The 24,185-nt window shown below is 33.2% G+C and overlaps 1 protein-coding gene across 2 annotated transcripts in view; it reads left to right on the top strand.

Annotated features, from left to right (window-relative positions):
• LOC120344402 (unconventional myosin-Ia-like) overlaps positions 1 to 22,578 on the top strand; it is a 28,349-nt gene extending 5,771 nt beyond the window's left edge. Inside the window, exons 8-27 of one of the 2 annotated variants that reach the window (XM_078112977.1) lie at positions 3,414 to 3,511; positions 3,880 to 4,027; positions 4,388 to 4,506; positions 9,877 to 10,029; positions 10,543 to 10,710; positions 11,393 to 11,587; positions 11,776 to 11,908; positions 12,415 to 12,426; positions 14,006 to 14,108; positions 14,726 to 14,875; positions 15,411 to 15,555; positions 16,021 to 16,170; positions 16,833 to 16,901; positions 17,539 to 17,700; positions 18,449 to 18,583; positions 18,666 to 18,747; positions 19,448 to 19,608; positions 20,207 to 20,362; positions 20,911 to 21,047; positions 21,526 to 22,578. In XM_078112977.1, coding sequence (XP_077969103.1) covers positions 3,414 to 3,511; positions 3,880 to 4,027; positions 4,388 to 4,506; positions 9,877 to 10,029; positions 10,543 to 10,710; positions 11,393 to 11,587; positions 11,776 to 11,908; positions 12,415 to 12,426; positions 14,006 to 14,108; positions 14,726 to 14,875; positions 15,411 to 15,555; positions 16,021 to 16,170; positions 16,833 to 16,901; positions 17,539 to 17,700; positions 18,449 to 18,583; positions 18,666 to 18,747; positions 19,448 to 19,608; positions 20,207 to 20,362; positions 20,911 to 21,047; positions 21,526 to 21,745 — 2,696 coding nt within the window. In that variant the 3' untranslated portion in view covers positions 21,746 to 22,578. The remainder of the gene's footprint in view (positions 1 to 3,413; positions 3,512 to 3,879; positions 4,028 to 4,387; positions 4,507 to 9,876; positions 10,030 to 10,542; positions 10,711 to 11,392; positions 11,588 to 11,775; positions 11,909 to 12,414; positions 12,427 to 14,005; positions 14,109 to 14,725; positions 14,876 to 15,410; positions 15,556 to 16,020; positions 16,171 to 16,832; positions 16,902 to 17,538; positions 17,701 to 18,448; positions 18,584 to 18,665; positions 18,748 to 19,447; positions 19,609 to 20,206; positions 20,363 to 20,910; positions 21,048 to 21,525) is intronic. The other variant, XM_078112978.1, reaches the window with a different exon arrangement.
• Positions 22,579 to 24,185: the final 1,607 nt, after the last annotated feature.

Below are 24,185 nucleotides of genomic sequence, written 5' to 3'. Positions count from 1 at the left end.
GGTTTCAATATATATTCAAATTGTAGTTCATGCCAGAATTAGACAGAATTAAATTTTGCTTATACAAACTAAAGGGTACTCCTGAAGTATGCGTACCAAGATGTCGCATAACCTGAATCCTAACCTGGTACACAATCAGAGTTCAGGTTGTGCGCCATCTCGGTGCGCATACTTCAGGGGGTCCAACTAAAGTTCAGGAGGTCCAAATATTCTAATTGATTTGAAATTCCTTGTATTCGATATGTAGACAGAAATTTTGTTGTTTTCACTGTTATTTGAATTATTGAATAGCACTTTATTTCAAAACTTGCATTATCGTGGCTTTAAATAGATAATACTATAAATTTTTCAGTGCATGATTACCTCATTCTCATGTCTGTTCAATTTTAATTCCACGTCCTTTATCATATCTAAGTCGTATCACCATTATATAAAAATTCTTCTGAACAGCCCTCTTAGGTAATAATATACTGACGGAAGTCTAGGAAATGTTTGCTAACTAAACACGATTGCTTGTTTATTGAGGAAATTGTTTAATAAGGATGATGGTGTAATGTTTGCTCACTTAATCTAAGATGGCTCTTAATATATCATTACCACTCTGCTTTTAATGGCTATGATCATTATGCTAAAATGTTCTTGTTGCCTTGATTTAGTCCGGTATGTGTGGGCTGTGTTATGCACTGTGAACAAGGCTCAAAGCAAGCAGCTATATGAACACTCTGATATGATGAATTAAGTTTCTAAATTTACCTCATCACTGGTTCAGCCAGATGTAAATCCCAGCGCGCTAGTCTAACATGTGCCATTTTCAACAAGAATTTTCTGACTATCTGTACAATGTTCCAGTTTTTATGTAGTAAAAAAGAACATCAAAAAATTGAATAAGAGTTTTGTGATGAAAATAATTTATCTGAATTCTGATTTCTGAATATATATTTTAGATAGTTTTCACCATTCATTCCATCATGATTAGCTAAAAATGTGATTTCATGTCACGATAGTCCAGTTAATACATCACATAAAACAGAAAGTTGAGTATCTTTAAATGATATAGGCCTACAGAAGCAATGATTGTCCAGTTTGGACCCTTGAACTGTGTAAAGCACTTTCAAGCACATCTTAAAATAGGCTTGAATGTGTTGCTGGTATTTTTATCCTGTTGGTCACTCCACTATCAAGTGTTGTTCAATCTGTCACGTCTTGTGCGCCAAGAGGAATTTAACCAACATGGGTCAAAACTCTTGTTATGTCAATATATTTAGAACCACTGTTTTCAATTTTTTTTAAATGAAGTAATTTGATAGTTTAATCTTTATTTATAAAATCATGGATCACATAACACTCAAAATATATTCTTATAACAGATGTTTATGGGCAAACTAACACAGCTAGGTTTTCACATAGGTTAATAAAGTTAATATTGAATATATTATAGTAGTTTGAGTTATTTTTTTTTAATCCTTGTTTAAAAAAGCTCAAAAATATACACTCACACTCAAAATTATATGTTTATTTGGGGATTAGTGATTTCCCATTGGCAAATTAGTATATGGTTATTAGCATTCATATCTGAAGTTTGGTATGAATATAGTGATTTAAACTGTTTGTCAACAACAATTTCCAGGTTGGATGGTGCAAATTTTGGTACTCTTGTAGTGTGTGTTCCAGACTTCCAGGATAGGGTTAGGCCATAATTTTATTCCGATTTTCCTTATTTTAGTTCTATTACTAGTTCGGGACTGTCTGTGTTAGTAAAATTAATATACCCCCTGCCCATAGGCTTCATTCCCGTTACACAACTTGATGTAAAGTAGGCAAACAAAATTAGTTACCTCCATCTCCATGTTGGTACACATACATCTGCACACGGTATAATGATTGTTTTTTTCAGTCTGTACTCCTGGGGAAATTCTATGCATATTGACTTTTTTAAATAGTCTGGCTTTATATATACCTACCCTCCTTTTATTCTCATGACTCACATTTTAATAATTAACTGCGGGAATTTCTGGTTAGTATCATGCGCTTATTTCCTGCCACGTGCGTGGATCAAGTAGTGTTGCGATTGTAAATAAACCTAACGATTATATTCAAAACTGATATTCTGAAAGTTCACATAACCAGATCATCATTTTGTGCAAAGTTAATAAAAACTAATTTGCGACTTCTAATTAAATGATTTTTCCATGTAAAGAAATAATTGAGAGTCAACATCGTTGTCAAATATAGTAATTTATAATCATTTAATTACTAAAGCACGCTGGATTGAATGATATCATCAGTCAGAACGTCCATCTGTAAAAGTTACCAACCACACTGAAAGCCTCTTCTGTAATGATACCTAAATAAATAACAGGAAATTACTATTACTTCTCATTAGGAAGCAATTCAAGTATTTTCGATATATTCATTACATCATACAAACACTTCACTCTAACTCAAACAATGACTAAGATAATTTGTTACACAACTGCGGTAACTTAGTTTTCTTATTTTAAGATTATTCATCATATGACATTGATTTATGAGCGCAATTGTCCATGACAGGGGTGTGCAACAGGTGGCCTACAGGCCACAACCCGGCGAGCCATTTAGTGGGGCCCTTGTCAACACTCTGACACTCCTAATCTGACAGTTTATGTTTTGAAAAGGTGATCACATGGGTGAAAATACATAATGTTTCACCAGTCAGTATAGAGTTGCTACAACTTCTGTCAAAGCTGATGTTAACAAACTATGCAAGAACTTGAAATTTCAAGTATCCCATTAAAATGTTGAATAAATAATATTTTGCATTGTGAGAATTTTCAATTCGTTGTGTCTTGTGTACATGGAATAACTAAATTTTATGTCTGGTGCAGCTTGATGTCTGTAGTTGACTATAAAATGGCCACCAACAAAAAAAAGGTTGCACTCCCCTTGTCTATGGTATGTTGGCCTAACAATGTTGTTAGCATAATTTTTAGTAATCTTGCACAATGAAGGCCTATTACAATTTACAACCACCTCACCAAGGGTGTGATGTATTAGATAAGCAATGTTGAAGTTGCCTTGACTGAGATAACAGTCAATCTAAACCTAACAGTCAATCTAAACTTCTGAACATGTAATTGGCTGCTTGTCAGGGCTTTGTTTGAAGTGAGTGTTTCAAGTGGCTCAAACAGTTTAATTATACCGGTATTAGGTAAGAAGGTCATTTGTCAAAAATGTCCTTTGAATTTTCTTGAGCAGATTATAGAAATAAAGTATTTCAAAATTATTTGTAAAATTGGTTTTATTTTTGTTTTTGCATGAATGATAACTTTTAAACCATGACCATTATATTATTATAATATATACCAGGTGTAAGTCATACAATTATAAACCGAACATTATAATCCAAATTTACCATTATACAATCTTATTTACAGACAAACTCAAGCTATCAAAAGATGTGAAATACAATTTCCTTACTGATGGTAAAATTACTGACACAATCGATGATGCTGGACATTTCAAAGATGTTCTGGTAAGATTTTTCATCAATTTTTGATTTTTTTTATGGAATTTCATGGGCTCAGAGGATCTTCACATATCTTTAACAAAGCATATTTAATATTCAGAAAAGTGCAAATTATAAGCATTCGCTTGGTTTAGGAGTAGGTAAAAATTAGTATTTGAAATAAAGCATAAGGTCTTTGAAAACGTCACGCGTTATTTGAAACTCTTAGGAAATGTCACATAAATGCTCTTGGAAGTTGTTTGATGGGCTTGCTCAATACTAGCTTCCTTCTGTAACTCATTTTCGAAAGTATTGAGACCGATTCCCATGGTGTTACAATTCGAATTGAATACGAATCCAAAAGAGTCGAATCCAAAGAATTTTCTTGTTTCTAGACTGCGTTTAACGTTATTGGCTTCAGTCATGAAGAAGTTGACCAAGTGCTTCAAGCCATTGCAATTGTTCTAAAGCTCGGAAATATAACTTATAAGGGAAGATCTGCTATGAATGGAATGGAAGGATGCTCAGTGGAAGATATGAAAGGTATGTAACTGAGCCATGAAGTTTTTTTCTGTGGCTGGTTGGTGATATACATAGCTATTTTCCTTCGTAATTTCCTTCCTAATTTCTGAGCTTTGACAAAATCGGACGAGTTTGAGTAAAAATATCTGTTTGCATGCTGAAATTCATATTTACACCAATTCTTACCTGTATTCTGATATATAAGGTAAGATAGAATTTGTAATATTTATCATGGTGGAAAGCGTAAGGGACAGCCTAATCCATGTGGCTAACCGCAGGCTTTCTATGGGTGATATGAAGTCAGTTCAAGATAATACTCGGAATCAAAATACTATCATTTTTGGAACTTTCCAGTTATATAAACAATTTTTGTATTTACAGAAATTGAAGAATTGAGTGAAATTCTTGGAGTAAAACCTGATAAATTTGCAACAACTATAACCCAGAGAACAATGAAAGCCAGAGAAGATAAAGTGACATGCACTCTCAGTGCAAGTGGAGTAAGTTTGTGTAATGTATACGGTAGATAATGATTTTATTATTATATCCAGCAACACTGTTATTTACACTCGGCTAAAGAAGCATTGACTTACTAGTATGTAAATGGTGTGCCTGTTTGATGTCATCCAGTTGGGTATCGCTCACTACTAGGGACGGGCATTTTCTAATACCTGGTGATTCTAGAATCGAATCGAATGTTTTTTTCGTATGGAATCTAATCTTGAATACTTCAAAGATTCTCAGTTGTATTGGACTCTTTTATTGTAAGGGGTTGACCTTCAGGCACAAAAACTACTGGAAACATAGAATCCATCACTCAGTCAGTTTGCTGAGCACTCACATACAATAGGAAACATGTTTCATCAATAACTCACTCGAAAGAGAGTCATATGTCAGAATTCAATTGTTAAAATATGACTTCAATAAGAAAAAAAAATTGAAGAATTCACCCTGACTTTTGGCAACCAAATTAAAAACAAGTGCGCGACGATTTGAAATTTTCATCTAAATCGATTCAAATAATTTACTATTCAAATCAAACCTTCATTTTGAAATGCCCAGTCCTAGTGTGAGAGAAGTTTTGCTTACTGTGCGGTTAGAGTTAGAAATGGAACTTTATATTGACTTGTTATTTGACTTAACTTTCATTTTACATTTATGAAGTAAATGATAATTTAATAACAAAAATCTCAATTTTTTATTTTACAAGCCAAAATCTATTTTGGTTAGACAGTTACTTAACATGGAGTGTACTGCCCTGATCAATCGCTACATGAGTGCATGTATAAATGCTGATTTTAGCGACATCGCGTCATCAATTTCCATGAAAAAGTCTTTTTACGTTATTTATGCACTGCGGTGACCTAAAAACGTGTGCAAAAGTGATCAGATACCAAGAGAATGGTCGCACAGGAGACTGCAAAATTATAGTGTTATTTTATAAAATATTTCATCAGCCTTTATAATCCTGAGAATTATTTTCAAGAGTTTTCGAAGACTAGATATTGCACTAATAGTAAATCAAGTTACACCATATCTTATCATTAGACGCATACAAACCATAATATTGTTTACTAAAACAACAACTTTTGTAGAATTTTTACTAATATTTTATTTGATCAGACTTGTATATCATATTTACCAAACTTTGTACTATTGGAAGTAAAAAAAAATATCCTAATATTCGATCTGATTAATTCAAAACTGAAATTGAAATTTTAGTTTCATTTAAAACTTTTTTTTTGTCATTCAAGGGTTAACATTTTTTACATGCCAGTCACTATTACTATGAGATCACAATTATATCAAAATTTACAACTCCATATATGGGAAATCAGACATTTAAATTCTCTCAAAGTTGAAATTTAATTCACTCATTTTGAAGATTGACTATTTTTTAAATTATAGATTCTTTAATGGGATTTGCAGATTATTTTTCTGTAGGTAGATCTCACACATATCTTAGGCCCATGCATGATTGGAGTTTTCATTATTTGGATAATTTGATTACAAAATAATCTTGGCACTATTTCATAATGACATCATTGGGTTCCGTTTTATATGAAAGTTTGTTGTTATTGATAAAGATTACAGATGTTTAAAAGACAATATTAACTCGTTACTTCATAACCTGAAATTTAAATATATCGAATCATTCTACTTAAAAAAAACTTTCGCAGTAAGTGTACTAGTTTAGGGTTAGGCCATAATTTTATTCCGATTTTCCTTATTTTAGTTCTACAACGGGTTCAGGGACTGATTTTGTTAGCTAAGTGAATATACCAAGTTTGAATTAGTATTCACAATTTTATTCTGTCAGAACTACTTTTTTATCTATCATGAAATAATAAATGCCTAAATATTTTAAATTATTCAAAATCGAATATAACCAATTTCAAATATTTGATTACCGTAGTCTGTAGTTATGGACATCCCTGTTTATAACCCAACGTATTTTGACTAAAATGACATTATTGTTGACTTGGATACTAAGGGATATTTAAGATACAAAGGCACAAGGGATATCATTCAACTTTGTCTTGCTTCATGTTGCTTTTCCCCTGTGTACTAAAGTCATTATGCAAATGTTGAATTGTGAAATTGTCGGTCATTAATCAGTACGGCATTTTCAAACTGAGTGGCAACTTTCCTAGAGCCTTGATTAAATATGAGTTTTATACACATCGAAAACAAACACCTCTTTCTTGAATTAAAAAATAAATACGGAATAAAACACATTATTACGACTTCAAAACCATTTTCTCTTCTCTTGATTAGAAAGCAAACTTGAAACTAAACTTTGTAGATCAAGCGTGAAATTTCAGGCATTCAAAAGTAATTTATCAGTCTCAGGAAACAGACAATAACAACAAAATAAAAGTAAAAATGAGACCCTAGACTACAAATTATCTGTAACAAGATACTCAATTTATCTAGCTGGTTTCAAGCTGTTGATGATTGAGTAACCGGTAATATGGATACAGGTTGTGCATGAAGTCCTTTTACAATTTTGTTATGAAGTCAGTTTTTAATACATCTTAGCCAGGTTTGTTGTTTTTAATCAGTAATTGTTTTAAGTATTTTAACTCCATTTAATACCTCTCTGAGGGCCAAAACAATATATAGTATGGTATTGATAAATTCTCCTTTTACATTTTTCAAAATTTTAAGACTTTATTAATAAGGACACCCTACTACATTCATAAATATTTTGAAAGGATTTTGAATATTAAATTATAAAGTCGTTCAAAGGTTCCACCTACTCTACATCACTATGTCACAATTTGATTTTGTTTGAATTTTTTGACCGAAGTCAGACTTAATTATCATTTTTATGAACTGCCCACATTTCTATCTTTACTGGAAAGTTAGTATTATAGTATTGATTTGTAATTAATCACTATTTATTTAATGGAAAATGCTTCATTGGAAACATTTCATGAAAGATTGTTATATCAGCTTGAGAGCAAATAGTCATTAACTTGTCTCGTTTTTCAAGTTTCTTTATTGAATGCTTGTTCATTTAACTATTATTTGACTAATTTTGTGACTACAAGAAAGTAATTGTGAAAGTGATTGCTATAAACAAGACTCTGAGCGACTCTCTCCGTTCATATGTGTGAAGTATTTAACTTTCATAACTTTCATGATAATAGCACGATGATCACTGATTTAACCTCAACAATTTGGCATCCCAGGAGAGCGTACAAATTCTTGTTTATCTGGGTGCTTAATAAATGCACAGGTTGTACTGTACAAACTGAACCAGGGGCCAAAAATTACGTCCATCTGGACTGGCGGGCCATGTATGTGTGACATAAAGAGTTACATTTCATGAACAATATTTAATAAAGTGTTAGGTTAATAAAGGTTATTTTTTTATATAGGTACTCCTATATTTGCAAAACTGCTTTAAAATATATATATACAAAGCATACATAATAGTATTACTTGGAACTATTGCCGCAATTGTTCTTTAAGTTTGCACAACTGAGAAAAGCAAAGAATTTTTTCTCTTCAAACATACTCTTGGGAGGTAATAAATCAGTATAATATTTGACTTGCTGCCATTTCTCATAGTCTTTTGTTTAACTTGCTTTTATTAGGTTATTGTTACATTTTTCAAGAATTGCTGTTAAAAATTTGGTTTCTCCAATTAGGTTTCTGTTTATTGAACAAGCAATGAGTTACATTAGACAATATCTTCTGAAGAACTCTTTGTGTAAATACACCTGATATATTGCTCTAAAATTAAAATATTTTTCGAACCCCTGTTATTAATAATAAAGAGCAACTGACCTACTGTGCCAATATTCCAATCTTTTTCAAATATCGAATCACCTATGATATATTGCTCAAACACATACTAGTACCAACTTGGCACTGCCAAGTATCAAATGGTGGTCAATTCGACGCTCCAGAAGTATGAGTACCAATATGGAGACAACTAATTTTGTTCGCCTATTTTACATCAAGTTGTATTAAGGAACTGAAACCTATGAACAGGTGGTATTCACTTGCCTAACGCAGACAGTCTCCGAACTCGTAATAGAACTAAAATAACGAAAATCAGAATAAAATTACGACCTAACCTGGTACACACACTATGGGAGTATCGTCGATTCTATCTTGTGTAGAGCCTTGTATAGGGTCAAAATTCCCCAAAAATGTGTATGTATATCCTCCAAATATCACATATTATTAACCCTCAAATTTGTGAAGTTTTTTATCAAACTTTCAGTATTATTTAACCATGCAGAATCCTAAATGTAAACATGATTGAAGCAAAATAGAAGGAAAGGGGAATTTTCATGAAGTGAGACAATGATTGAAATTTATAGAAACCAGAAACATCTTCATATCCTGCAGAAATAAATTGGGATAGTGTGAAGAAGTACTTCATATTTATTGGAGTATGCTGCCTGTTTTGAATTATATTGTCATCTCATGAAGGAAGCTAACTTCCTTGATTTTAATCACTTCTGTTTTGTGTATAGCTGACTCAAATTCATTATCTATTCGTTTTCGAAAACTGTTTTATATAGCACAGTGCACACCTATCAAGCTTTAGTCATATTGGTTTGGAAAATCGACCAATAAAATGTTTAGGTTGGGGACAAACTTCATTAAAAAGAATTTTATAACAATAGATCGTTTGTTTAACATCTGTGGCTTCCTCTGATAAAACCTATTGGATAACGTGAACATTCCTAGTGTCATTGTGTTCTTTTGTTACATTTATCCTCCAGGCTTGTGGTTATTAAAAATAATACTTGAGCCTTCTGTTCTGTACAATGTTATAAAACTTAGGCTGTTATATACTAAAGTGATAAATATAACACTTGCTAGATCAAAACCTATAATTTTATTTAAATACGTTAAGTGAAAAGAACTTTGTTGGCAATTTGCCATGACAGTTGTATTTAATTTTTAGGAATTTTATTTTTATATTCATGATTTTGTTGTATGGGTCCCAAAGTATTACCAGTGAGTACAAGGTTTACAGCAATCATTCAAGTTTATTTTTCTCAACTAATAAAAATCAGACATACACGAATAACACGATATATGAAAAAAAGGAAGTACACACTTTTAAACATTTTTGCATTTCTGGTCAAGACTTATCTTTTGAGATGCCAACGTTCTGGTACCAATACTTCAATGATAGTCCTATACTCTGGCCATGTTTTTCGGTACTCCCGTAGTATGTGAACCAAGATGGCGAACAGAACATAGTATGTGTACCAGGTTAGGCCATAATTTCAGATACAAATACTACGGGAGTCACTTGGCTAGTCCCCGAACTATTCTTTCAAGGCAAAGAAAATGCATTCACATCACTAAATTTTGATTTAAAATTGTTCTTTCAGGCTGCCTATGCACGAGATGCTCTTTGCAAAGCCATCTACAGTCGTTTGTTTACATGGCTGGTACAGAGGATCAACCAAAGCATTCAATCAACAACCAAGACACGTCGAAAAGTAATGGGAGTCTTGGATATCTATGGATTCGAAGTGTTCGATGTAAGTTAAGCTCTGTGACACTTTTCAGGCATTAATTTGTGAAAAAGAGTGACCATTTCTACTCGCTTTTTTCAAATTCACAGGAGAAAATTTACATTTGCTTTGAAAATGCATGAAATGCTCCGTAGTTATGTGTTTAGCATTCTTGCGAATGTCTATGTCATGAATACGAATGAGCAGTATACGAATGTAATTATGAAAGTATCTCAAATCATGATTGTATAAAAAAGGTTATAAAAAGATTTATCAGTATATGGTTGGGACTTACCGTAATGATGTGATGTGATACATGCTTTTCAATGCTACCAAGGTTTATGCACTCTCCAGAATTTATGTTTTTATTCTGTTCAGCCTATCAAATTCATCAATGGATATTTCAAGCGCTTGCCTGTGTACTGTTGCAAGATTGAATAACTTTATTTGTATCATTATGTATTGTCATCATTTGTTTTTACCTTTCAAACACACTGAACCCCTTCCATATGTATTCATTCCCTGTAATCCTGTTTTCAGAACAACAGCTTTGAACAGTTCATCATAAACTACTGCAACGAAAAACTTCAACAAATTTTCATCGAACTGACATTGAAAGAAGAACAAGAGGAATACATACAGGAAGGGATTGAATGGATTCATATTGATTACTTTGATAATGAGATTATTTGCAAACTTATTGAGCAGGTTAGTGTTCTCACCCATGAGGGTGTTATTTTGTATAAAAAGCGCTAGGATTACACTGCACGGGTTTGCAGGTTCGAGTCTTGTGCAGGAATTATTATGTGCGAGAGAGATGCTGAATTTCCTGCCGTTGTAGGGTGATTTACGTACCGCTCGCTAGTCATTCAGGGCTTCCTCCACCATCAAGTATAATCATTTGAAACAAATATCTGGCCAACTTTTCCCCATACCCTACACATGATCTGGAGACCGAAAGAAAAGCTGTGGCTTGCCATATGATTGAGCCATCTCATTAACAGCCGGGGTTAATATGAAAATCCTTATCCTAATGATGAGAGATGACAAGACACTACTGCGAATTACATAGATGTCTGGAACATTGAATTCGTTACTTATCATGGTACTCTTAAACTATTCTGAATTGGTAACTTGCCATTTTTAGTCACAAATGTGCAGTATAAACAATAATATGAGTTAAACTGGGCACTACAAGCATGTGTATTTACATATGGGACATTGGACTGGTTACTTATTTTATTATCCTATCCTATTAACAAAAGGTCATCAGCTTTTCTCTAAGCAGTACTCATGCTCTTGAGCATTCATTACCTAATGCTCATAATTGCTTTGTTTATCCTTAAACAATCTAAATGGAATTTCATCATATCTTATATTTTTTCATCAGCCTCACACAGGTATCTTGTCTATGCTTGATGAAGAATGTCTTCGACCAGGTGAAGCAACCGACATGACTTTTCTCTCAAAACTTCATGACACATGTGGATCTCACACTCACTTTGAGAGTAGACACAACCAAGAGTTCTTGTCGGATAAAACTCTGCCCCACGATTCATTCAGAATTTTGCATTATGCTGGAAAAGTGAGTCTTTTATCATTTTTAAACTGATATATTCCCCAATGCGATGTGGCACATCATGCTAAGCGTTAGGAATACGCTTGCTGCCTCATTAGGTTGTCTCATTGATAAAGATATGAATTCAATCTTCATTCTACCTCTTATGTCCGACCAATTTTTAGTGTTATTCAACTTTCCTATCTTTACTCTAGGTCTCATACTGTGTTGAAGGATTCCTTGATAAGAACAATGATTCTCTTTATCGCAATCTTTCCATGGCAATGTATTCCGCTCAACATGGTCTGATCGGTGGAGCTGACGGGTTATTCCCAGAAGGCGAGCCAGGTTGGTGCAATAGTATGGGATATTATGTGTCTATGTTTTGTATGAATGTGTTCGTTATGGTATAATATACTCGTAATGTGCTTGATCTTAGTCTTGACCTTGATAAGTGTATTGATTCTGAAAGGCCATGTTTTGCCTTTAAATTTGTAATTATGATTGTTCAAAAACTACAATGCTTTCATTGTCATCAACAGTGTTCGAAACCACTATTTCAAAATGCTGATAAAAGATAGACTAAGCCAATAAAACACAAGATAAAAAATTTCGTACATCCTACATTTGTTTTACATATAAGAGTTTTTATCTGTGGTGAAGTTTTCAAATGAATAACCAATAAAAAATTGTTAAGCCTTTTTTATGTAGATCAAGAATTTCTTGATGTAAGATATTAAATATGGTTTCGCTGACTGTCCCTGTTTTTGCAACTTTGTTTGATTAGTGTGGTATTAATATTAAAAAAAACTTGTTACTAACCAATGTTGTTTGTTGATGTTTCATATATACAGTGATCGTGGAAGGTAAAACAGTTATATGTTTCGCTTGCTTGCTTATTTGTTGATTTATTTTTCCGTCTGTCTGTTGTATTTTTTATTTTAGTTTCATAATTTGAGCTTTATCTCGCTTATGTTCATATTTTTGTTTTAATTTTGTTTTCGTTATGTACAGACAGGGATGGAGGTAACTTCATTTTTGTTACGCTTGATTGAGATTCATTATTCTGATTCGCGAGTTTTCAGTCCGCTATTATAATTGTTTTGTGTCTTGGGGGTTGCAGGAATTTTACAATTATGAAAAATTGTGAAACACTGAATTACAAATTGAAACTGAAAAACATCATCAATCAAGATTTGGACCTCCTGAAGTATGTGCACCAAGATGCCGCACAACCTAAACATAGTATGTTTTAGCAGAGTAGGGTTCAGGTTATGCCACATCTTGGTGCACATACTTCAGAAGCACCCAATATTTTTCTAGAGAAATTGAATTTCAAAGCCTAGCAATGTAAAGAGCGATCGAAAATTTGACTGATTCTTTAATTTTTGTTTTTGGGAATAAAGTGAGGTTTATTAAGTTTAGCTTCTATCCGATGCCATTCTTATTGCTCAAAATGGATGACACCCATGATATTCTAAAGTCAACCATTCGCCAGATCGTCTGTGCCAAATTGAGTTATGTGATTGTATATTTCATTCTAAGCATTTTTATTTATTGATTGTGATGCAGCAATAGTACGCAAATTATGTGTTTTCCATCATATTGATGTTCAATTGTTCATTCTAGGTTATTAAAATATATGTTGGTATTTACCAAAAGTTTGGTAATTTACTGGCCGTTAGTTTCAAAATGGATAACTGCTTCTTGAAATACAGAAGTATCAATTTTATAGAAATCAATATTCACAAGTCCTCAATGTTATTCTATATGTTTAATTCTAAAATACAGCATCTGACAATTTTTTTATCTTCTATATATCTTCTATTTGAGTTCTTCTTATATGACATACTTCTAGTAGAGTTTTGTTATGACTGAAATTTATTGTCATGCTTTTCGTTATCTGAATAACTACTGTTATCAATCTTATGCTGTTTGCTCATTGATTCAAGCTTTATTTTTTAATTTGAATCACCATATCTATATTTTTGTGGTCTTCGATGTTTAATTCCTGCTTTTTTGTTAATTTTGCATCTGTTTTGTTCATTCAGTTGCTAAATATTATTCAGTTATTTTGGATATTTTAACTTAAACTAAATTTTAAATATCAATGGATATTTAAATAGACCTATTGGTCAATGGAGACATATTGAAATATGTAACTGACATGACTGTATGGCGATATCCCGAAACCTAGACTGTAAAAAATATTACCTCATTCAGTTTAATGTGATCGTTATATTCCGATAAGTCATCTTATTTTAGTCTTTATTTTGCTCTCACAATTTTAATCTCTAAATAAAGATAGCTGTGGGTAGAAAATACTTCACTCGTTCATGTTCTAATATACAATTCATTTCACTAAGGGTAGATTATGAAATATAAGGTATATTTACTGCTCTGTTTACTTCCAATAGGTTGAGTCTAATTTCATTTCTCTCACAGGCGCGGACAATATGAAAAGGCCTCCCACAACCGCGACACAATTCAAGGTTTCCATCGCTCAGTTGATGAAAAATTTACATTCAAAGAATCCCAATTATATCAGGTAAGGAGTTAAAAGTCAATCCATCTAATATTTGTCTAACTAAAAAACTTGGGTGCTCCCAAAGTATTCGTACCAAGATGACGCACAACCTGAACATAGTATGTGTACCCGGTTAGGGTTGTTCAGGTTGTGCATCATCTTGGTATGAATACTTCTGGAGCGCCAAAACTTTTGCAATTTGTTAATAGTGGGGATGTCCAAAACGAACCAATTTGATATTTCTTATAATTGTTACTGACAAATACACAAAAACTGAGCCTGATTTTACTCGAGGCTAGACTTTATCAAACTGGGCCCTAGGGGGTTACTGAATATTTCTCTGGGGCCACAACGCTTTGCCCGTGTCTCCATTTCTGTAAGAAAGAACAATAGCCACATTCTTTTCTTTTGCTTTTCTCATGATATTCTGGTTGTCGCTAATTTTTGTTGTGTAGCCTACATAAAAAACCTAATTTTTTTATGTGGCACAGCTAAATATCTGAAGTTGGTTATATCGCCCACCGAAAAAAAAATATTCTTTGCAGTCTGATTCGAGAAAAATCTGCTGAAGTTACTGAGTACCGAGTGATTTTTGATGACCAACTAATAGAGTAAATTCTATATTCCAAAATTTTTAGATGTATCAAACCAAATGCAGTCAAACGCAGTGGCATCATCACTCAAGATCTTGTGAAACACCAAGTACGATACCTTGGTTTGATGGAAAATGTTCGAGTGAAGAGAGCTGGATATGCATTCAGACAAAAGTATGAAGATTGTTTGGAGAGGTACGTTATATTATTTTTTATCTTTTTATCTAAGTTTCTTTGCCTTTTCCTATTATAACAATTATCTTGCATATCATTCAACTAGGGTTGTGTTTTTGTGATTTTTTTTGTTGTGTGTGTGCTAGTGAGCGGGCACATGATATTTCTCATGTTTTAAAAAGATTTTGCTCACCACCAGAATTCACCATTTTTAATTTGTTCTCAAAATATACTATCTTTCTATACAAACTAAGAACATCCATAACTCTGTCCACACATAGGCATAAGCTTCGATAGCGGTAAAGATATAGATATGAAAGAGATTATCAATATTCTTTAACTTCAATATTCTCGAATATGTTAGATTCCATTTATTTTGTGACATATCAAACCATCGAGTAAAGCTATAAAATCATTACATAGGCCAGGAATTGCTTCAATCATAATTTTGCTTATACATACAGCTAATTTACTTTTATTTTGATTATGAATAAGCCACAAACATCTAAATATTTTATACATTCTTGTGATATATATTTTTTCTTTGTGCTAATAGATATAAAATGTTGTGCCCACGTACATGGCCTAACTGGCGTGGCAATCCACAAGATGGCGTGAAAGAGATTTTACAACATGTTGAGATTCCTGAGAAGGAATATACATTTGGAAGAACAAAGATTTTTATCATCAATCCTAAAACAGTAAGCAAATTACCGCTTTACTAATTCTGTTGGAGGTTATTTTGTATTGTATGATAACCAAAGGAGGTTTGTTAAGAGTTTTTGCCTCAAGTGAATAATTTGCGTGGCAGAGTCCACATTGTCATCTACAGCCATCTAGAAAAGGGGAATGCCAAATTTTTAAGATAGGTTTATCGGGGAACACAACGAACTTGCACTTCCAAAGTATCAGTGACTGGAAAACATAATATGTGCTTTTGAGTTGTTTTGGTCAACCGAATTGAATTTGATACTAAGATAGATTATTTTCAGTCAAAACAATCACTAATTTGTCAAGTTTTCAAATATTCCTATGTTACATGCAACAGATAATTAATTATGTCCCCTCCCCTCGGCGAATCTAAATATTTCACTGCATTGTTGTTTCGAAGCTGCAACTATCTATTTCCCACATGCCATATTTGGAAACATATTTTATATTTATAGCTCTTTGACTTGGAAGATGAACGTCAAGAATCATTGCATGATCTGGCAACCATCATGCAGAGAATATGGAGAGGATATGTATGGAGAACAAGGTATCAGAGGATGAGACAAGCTCAAATCTTGATCAGCAAGAATGTCAAAGCCTATTTGGTAAGAGATAAATTTATAAATATTTGTTAAAGAATCTGCCAAGTCTATGCACCTAAAACGGTACTCCTGTAGTATGTGAACCAAGATGTCGGACACCGGAACAAGAGTATGTGTACCAGGTTAGCGTTAGGCCATAATTTCAGGTACAAATACTACAGGAGTCACTTGGACAGTCCCCGAACTCCTAATAGAACTAAAGGAAGGAAAATTGGAATAAAATTGTGGCCTAAGCCTAACCTGGTACACATACTACGTTCCGGTGTCTGCCATCTTGCTTCGCATACTACAGGAATACCCATAAAACAAATAACTGGTCAACTAGTCCCCCACTCGAAATGTTCTGATAACTGGACGAAAGGCTTCACCACATGATTAAGTCATCTTATCGGATTTTCTCTCCTCCGGGATAAATCCCAAATCCTTTTTGTGTATTATCATTTTAATATATTCTAAATTCATTCATCAAGTAGAGGAGCATAACTGTATTCGTCGTTGCTACTTTCTAAATTTTTCCCGAAATGATATTTTTTGCAAACTAAATTTTACTTATACAATGTATGATGCAAGTTTGCATAAAAGCATGACCAAAAATTCCAGCAAAAATATTTCAATCACCATTTTCTGACTAAAAGTTTTTCAAATTTGTATCATCTTTTTCACAGGGTGAAAAGCATTTCTTGGCTCTTCGTGCTGCCGCAGTCATCATGCAATGCTATATCAGAGGCTGGAAGGTTTGTAATGTTACCTTATTGACAAAGTTGTTTCGGTTGCATTTTATTAAGATCCAGAATTGCAAGTTCAGTGATTTTAGTAGAATACGCTTTAACTATCAGTAGAGGTTGCGCGAGACTAACTCCCAATCTTTTTTTCAATGCTCCTGCGCTAGTGGATTCATATCCGTGGACTCTTGAATTGCATATTAGAATACGATTTAGTTTGTAATTTTTGTTTGAAGCTACCGTCTACCGAGACTACCGTCTAGTATGTTTGAGGACAAATTTTTGTCAAAATATGGTGATTTTTAGCGATAACACTCTCTCATGAACTTTAACAACATCATTTAGTGATCCAAGAGTCTTGTTGTACACTTACGCAGGCATATTTTTGCAATGTTTCTTCAGACCAAAGTCAGACTTTTTCAGTCCTGTTGGGAGTATTTTTTAAAGTGAGTTTGCTCATGGAAATATATTTGTGTTAGTTTGCAGAAAGACTCTTGAATCACTTAGAATAGGTATCTTCACTATTGCTAAAGAATCTTTACATTATATGCATACCAATCCACCAGTGCAAAAGCATATTAGGATGGGTAACTCATCATTAAGGAAGGATGAGTAACTAGCCAGCAGAAAAATTTCTCTGATATTTTAGGCTCGCTGTCTTCTCCGAGCACACAAGGAACTGAAACGTCGAACAATCGCAGTGACGGTAATTGCTGCATACTGGAGAGGTTTGGTTGATCGAAAGAAATATCGAAGATACTTCAGAGCTAATGCTGGTGGAGTCATTGCAAAATTCATGGAACGACTTCTGGTTAGTCATTTATCAAATTTGGTAGAATTGTTGATTTAATGTCTTGATGGTTAGTGCATCATACTAAGCTCAAAGGACATAACTTCTCTCTTGATGTATACAGCTGGATTTCTCCCAACCCAGTCTGGAAGGATTACTAGTGGATTGTGTAACCACAAAACAATAATTTTTTATATGTTTATATGTTGGCCACCTTTGTTTGATAAGATCTTCTCAGCGATTCCCAACCGGGGACTGTAGCCCACCTTGGGGGCCACTTCTCCTATACAAGAAAACTTTCTGTTCTTCTTAGTTTCATTTCTTGATAAGGTTATTTCACAGTGTGTTTTCACCTTGTTGAGCATGAATTGTTTGAACATAATGGGATTTGGAATCTATCGATATAAATAGGACTAAATACCACTGCAATGACAACAGGGGGGCACGATTGCTAAACGCCTCTCAAATCACAAGCCATAAAAGGTTGGAAACCACTGATCTATATCCTATTTTCTTCTTGCTCAACTGTATACAGTCAAATTTGTTAGCCATGAGCCCTATTTTATTTAATTAAGTATTTTTTTCATTTGTGTAAATTAACTGACATAGATAAAATTATCGTCATATTATACAGCAGTTGCTAATTTAACAGGCTCATTCTAATTCTAGATTCCAGTTACAATTACTAGGCAAAGTTTTAATACTCTTGGTTATATGGTAATTATTTCAAGAAGGATTGACTATTATCATATGCCTTATTTTTATTCAGATATACTTGTTCTATAAAAAACTTCGGGATGGTTTGCCTTCTACTTCTCCAATCGATAAAAAATGGCCGACATGCAAATATGATTGCCTGAAAACTGCTCATAATGAACTGAAAGAAATGCATCATAAATGGAGAGTAAGTTGATTTTTATTTAGTTTTAACAATACTGCTGTCTGTTACCATATTTCGATACCAAAAATTTATATATACTTTTTAGTGTCAAGTCTATCGCAAATCATTGTCAAAGGAAAGACAAGCGCAACTGAAAGAGAAATTAGAAGCTTCAGAACTTTTCAAAGGTAAATTATCTTTGCAGAATGCAAATTGTATTACATGCATCTGGTTGTCTATAGTTTTAAAGTATTTCCATTTAATATATTCTATATTCAAAGTTCTTGAACTGAACTATCTATTCGCCAATAAATCCACAATCATTGTTACTTATCGGTCTTAAGATCGGTAAGTATGTTGAAAGGTATTTGTCTGTTTGTCTGTTAGATAGACGTGATATCTCACGAAAGCGAGGTTGAATCTGCTCCAAGTTTTTCAAATGCATTCATCATATCCCGAACCAGAAGCCTATTGATTTTGGATGAATTATGTTGTATAATTAGCGAGTTATTAATTAATTAGTGATGAGACACACGATGTCGTTATGGAGTAAGAGCGAATGAATCGAAACCGCAGTTTCTGTCTTGGGATATCTCCTAACTTTCGAACGATAAGTCTTCGGTCTCCGACCGATATTCTCGTTTATACTTTGCTGAGATGCACATAGTGTTTACCATGCAGATATCATTTATATTCACGGTAGTTTTTTAGTTTCGGACATAACATCTTCTATTCTTTTTTAAAAAAGTTTAAAATAAGATAAAACTTTAGCACATTTTGTTTTCTGCCAGTCTTTCCACACATTATACCCATATATAGTGTTTTCATGATAATTATCTGCTGATCTAAACCTTCGATTAAACCCTTTATTTTATAATTTTTATTTAGACAAAAAGAGTCTGTACTGGATTTCTTTACCTGCACCATTCCAAGGCGATTATGTGTCTTTAAAAAGACAGGAGAAATGGCAGAAAGTTTCTGCGATAAATGATGACAATAATATCATATTTGCTGATGAGGGATTCAAGATAAATAGAGCTGATGGAAAGGTGAGTGCACATAGAAAATAATATGTATCTGGGAGCTCAAAAAATGTATGAAAGTCAGTCCGATTATACTGAATTTTGTAATGTTTTTTCCCGCTTTTGTTTCATGTCATATTGCCCATTTTGTAATTTTATGTCTCATGTTCAAACGCTGTTAAGAGTTTTGGCAACTTTCTTAAAATTCCGTCCTGTGTTTTTATCTCGTGTGTTGTTATTTTTTGTGCTATTTCAGGGCTCAAAATAAATTTTCTATCAAAATTAGCTAAACCATATTGTAAATATTATACTAAGAGTGCTTTTCTAGGGACACATGAATCATTTTATTAAATAACTCTCCCGACAAAGTAAAAGGGTCTGGTGACTGTATAGATAATTCGGACCTCCAGAAGTATGCGCACCAAGATGGCGCACAACCTGAACTCAGGTTGTGTAACAGGTTATGGTTCAGGTTGTGAGACATCTTGGTGCGCATACTTCAGGAGTACCGATAATTCACTGCTAACAAACAAAGGGATTCAGTATCCCCATTAATAGTGAATTTCCCGTTTTTGCTCTCAATAAAGTTATACCATAAAGTTATACTAAAATTATTATGTTTCAGGCTGTGAGCTGTACAATTGTGATGTCTGATAAAGCATTGATACTTCTACATCCTGAGACATTCAAAATCAAGTACAGATTACCATTAGCTGATATTAATGGTTTGTCCTATTCCCCTTATACTGATGGAATGACGTTACTGCACATCACTGCACCAGTAAGTTGTTTGTATATTTATTCTATATAGGTGGAAGGGAGCATTGGACTGACAGTCCACCATCCTAATTTGTTAGAGTTACGCTTGTCAACGTACCACTGATAATCCTGCATTGGTCTAAAGGTTCTATCCTGTGTGCATTAACAGCAGGATGGAGCACATATCAGAATAATGGTTGATTGTGACTCCATCCACCATCCGATAAACCATATTTGTGTCTGCCATGTGGTTTAGACATTGAAAATTCTTTTCAGTGTGTAGTCGCGCTCTAGTTTCCTCTTTTTGATTGCAAATGCATGTCAAAAGTCATGCACGGTATCAGATATTATTGTAAAATATAGTACTTGCATGCATTTACAAACTGATTTTCGAATGTTGAAATATGATTGAAATGCTACTTTCTCTTTGCTATGCATTAAATGTTTGCTACTTTGACCAAATAGCACCCAATGTCTTGAAATCAATTTTTATATTGTGGCTACCGTACCATCTTTGAATTTCAAAACCATCCGTGTCTTTTTCAATTCCAACCATTGACATTTCTGCAGGCAAATGGTCCGGCAGCGAAATCTTACAAAGGAGATTTAATATTGAACATTGCTCATTCTGTTGAATGTGGGACAAGGTTACTTCGTACGATCAAATCAATAACAGGAAAGAATATTGAGATTAAAATTTCTAGCAGGTTTGTTCATGATGTTTCTAGACTTTCTTTTGTAGAAGGAACTTCCAGTTAATTTAACATAGTGTCAGATGTACTCCCGTAGTATGTGTACCAGGTTAGGGTTAGGCCATAATTTTATTCCAATTTTCCTTTCTTTATTTCTATTACGAGTTTGGGGACTGTTTGTGTTAGCCAAGTGAATATACCCCCTGTTCGCAGGTTTCAGACCTTTACACAACTTGACGTAAAGTGGGCGAACAAAATTAGTTACCTCCATGTTGGTACACACACTTCTGGAGCGCCGTGTGAGACACATGTTGTTAATGTTTATGGTGGTCTGCATTTGATATTATTATGATACCAAACTTAACTTAAAACTCTGTCTAAAACTTTTTTTAATCTAACTTAATAACAATTTTCCTACTTCAAAACAATATCACATACTTTAGCCACCTCAAAGTATGATATTTTAATTTGGAATATTTTTACTTTTTAACAGTTCTAGTCTTGCGAGCAAATCAGGTGATTTGAGTGTCCAGTTCATAGAAAATTCATCTGGTGAGATTACCGGTCCTGTCGTAAAGAAAGTGAAAAAATCTTTCCAAGTTACAGTGCCAAAAAAGCAGATTCCAAACGGAGTGAAAACTTCATCGAACAACCATAAGGCAGCGCAAAATAATGGACATGAGAATGCAGAAGATGAGACTGCTGCTCTCTAGTGACAAAAGTTAAAATATTTTATATAGAAAATCTCATCCGAGCCCTTTTTTTGTCATATGTTGTTTATCTCTGGTAATCTGACTAGGAAATAGTCGATCTGGAGAGGTGGAAACTTGGTAAAGATGTTCTCTTTTAAGAATTTGAACATCGAATTTTCTGTTTAATTGCATGATGCATTGAGAGCATTATACTCCTAAAACAAATTTCCCTCAATAGGAATAGCATAATTTTTGAGTTCAACCTGCCAATTTTTTTGGGGGTCACCGTATAGATAAGTTAATTCCAGTTATTAATTATTATATTTAATGTTAAAAAACTCAGTTGAACTATTTTATAAATCAGAATTCAAATTTTCAACAAAGGCCAAATTCATTTATGTTCCTAAAATCCGTTGTTTTTCGAATATGAACTTATTCTCCATGACTAATGAGTTGAAATAACATATTGATGTTAATATCAGGGTGGAGTTTTATAGTTTTATTATATTCAGATGCCAATGAAATTATATTGTTTTGTCCATTCCCTAGTATTAAATATAAAAATTATAAAAAGAAACATTCCAAAAAATTATTTTATATTTTCACAAAATAAGATATTGTTTCATGAATTACTATCATTTCATTCTTGATTATTATGTTGGAATTTGAACATATTTTCTCCATCTTGTCCATACCAGGCACCTTCTGAACTGTTTATGCCACTTTGATATTAAATTTGTATCGTCACTTTTTTCAGAAAAAGTTGTTCTGATTGGTTTTTAATGACAGATTTTTGAATGAAATTGCTTAAAATGTTGATATATTGGTAACTTGGTTGCTCTCCCATTAAGAATGTGCTGTATCAGTTTACTAAAAACTCCAGCGAGAGCGTAAAAAGATAAAAAATGGTGAATCTACAAAACTAAAGCCATCCTACTACATCTACATTTTGTGGCTGTGTGAATAATTGACATTTGCAGTTTTCAAAAAGCTTGTGTGATTGATCCTATTGCAGAAAATCTTACTTGGTGTCTGTTTTTGTGGAGCCAATCTGTGAAATTTTATTGTTATTCTGATTTTTTTTAAACTTTAGCTATTTTTTGCAAAATTTAGCAATTGTAAAAAATTATTTTCATTTTGTATAATCGTTTCATACACAATTAAAAATGTAATCGTGTTCTTTTTCTTGTAATTTTATTTCATTCTTGTAAATATGCTTTGCTTATTGCTTGTGTATTATATGCTATTCTCCCAAGGCACAAGTCTTAATTAGTCAAATAGAAATGGGGTCAAATACTGTCAGGAATTTATCCAAATTTAATGCTGTTACTATAGTTGTAGGCCACTTGACAACTCTGGGTGGGAACACGGACCAATTCTCATACAATTACACATTCCCATTGACTCCCCAAGTATTCCAGATTCGATTCGAAAAAAATATTCGATTCGATTCTGAAATCATCAGGTATTCGAAAATGCCCAGCCCTATTTGAGACTGAAACGTTGTTTCACATCTCCTGTACTATCTCTTGTGCCAGTGATTTATTTTGTTTTTGTTTTTTGTGTATTCTATAGTACAACTTTTGGCATGGCAACATTGGTACATCATCGTTTTGCCTAACAATGTATATTTTGCAATTGAAAGTGCCTATTTGAAGTTTCATTTGCAATGCTTTTTTATAATTACCAATTTAAGGAGCATTGTAAAACAAACATTTTCCTGCTTGGTGTTGTCTGTTACTCCAGTGATTGAACAAAACTCTAATTTGGTTGAAGTAAGTTTGGTGAAATCTTAGATAGAAGAGTTAAGAGTGTTTCGAACTGTGATGCCGCAACCTGAATGGTCATCACAGAACTTCAATGTTTTATAAATTTTTGCATTTGAGCGCTTCTGTCTTATTTTTTTGAATGTTTATTCTGCCAACACTTTTTAATGAAAGGATTTCAAAGTGTACATATGCATACCATGATTAGTCTAATATGGAATGAAAATTTTTGAAATGCTTCAGCAATAGCTTGCTTTAGTGGTAGTATTTTCGTGTGGCTGTACATTTTTGGCTATTTTTCTTAACCTGAGAACTTTACCATTTAAACGTAATTACCTGATTAATTTTGCAGTATTATTATACCATGTATATCTATGAGATAATTTGTATAACCTACAATTTCAGATGTAAATAAATAAATTGATCACCTTCTAATGTCTTGTGGTTCTTTTTTTTATCCAAACAGACTAATTTTACATCATAGCGATAGACGGATTCAAATAAGCTTGTTGCAAACATTTCAAGATAAGTGATGTGTGGTAATGTTTTTGTAATTGTGTGTGTTTTAAACAAGATGAAGTAGGAGGGTGCATAAGTTCATTCCAATAACTTCCAATGCTGATCTCGTATTTGAAGCGTCTTATCACCTGAAAGAACGTATACCATCGAGTGCATGCATCTGTAAAAGTAACTAG

The sequence above is a fragment of the Styela clava genome, chromosome 5 (genome assembly GCF_964204865.1).
Source record: "Styela clava chromosome 5, kaStyClav1.hap1.2, whole genome shotgun sequence".
Classification (NCBI taxonomy): Eukaryota; Metazoa; Chordata; class Ascidiacea; order Stolidobranchia; family Styelidae; genus Styela; species Styela clava.
The sequence above is the reverse complement of the archived record's forward strand: the minus strand, read 5'-3'. Positions and strand labels throughout refer to the sequence as shown.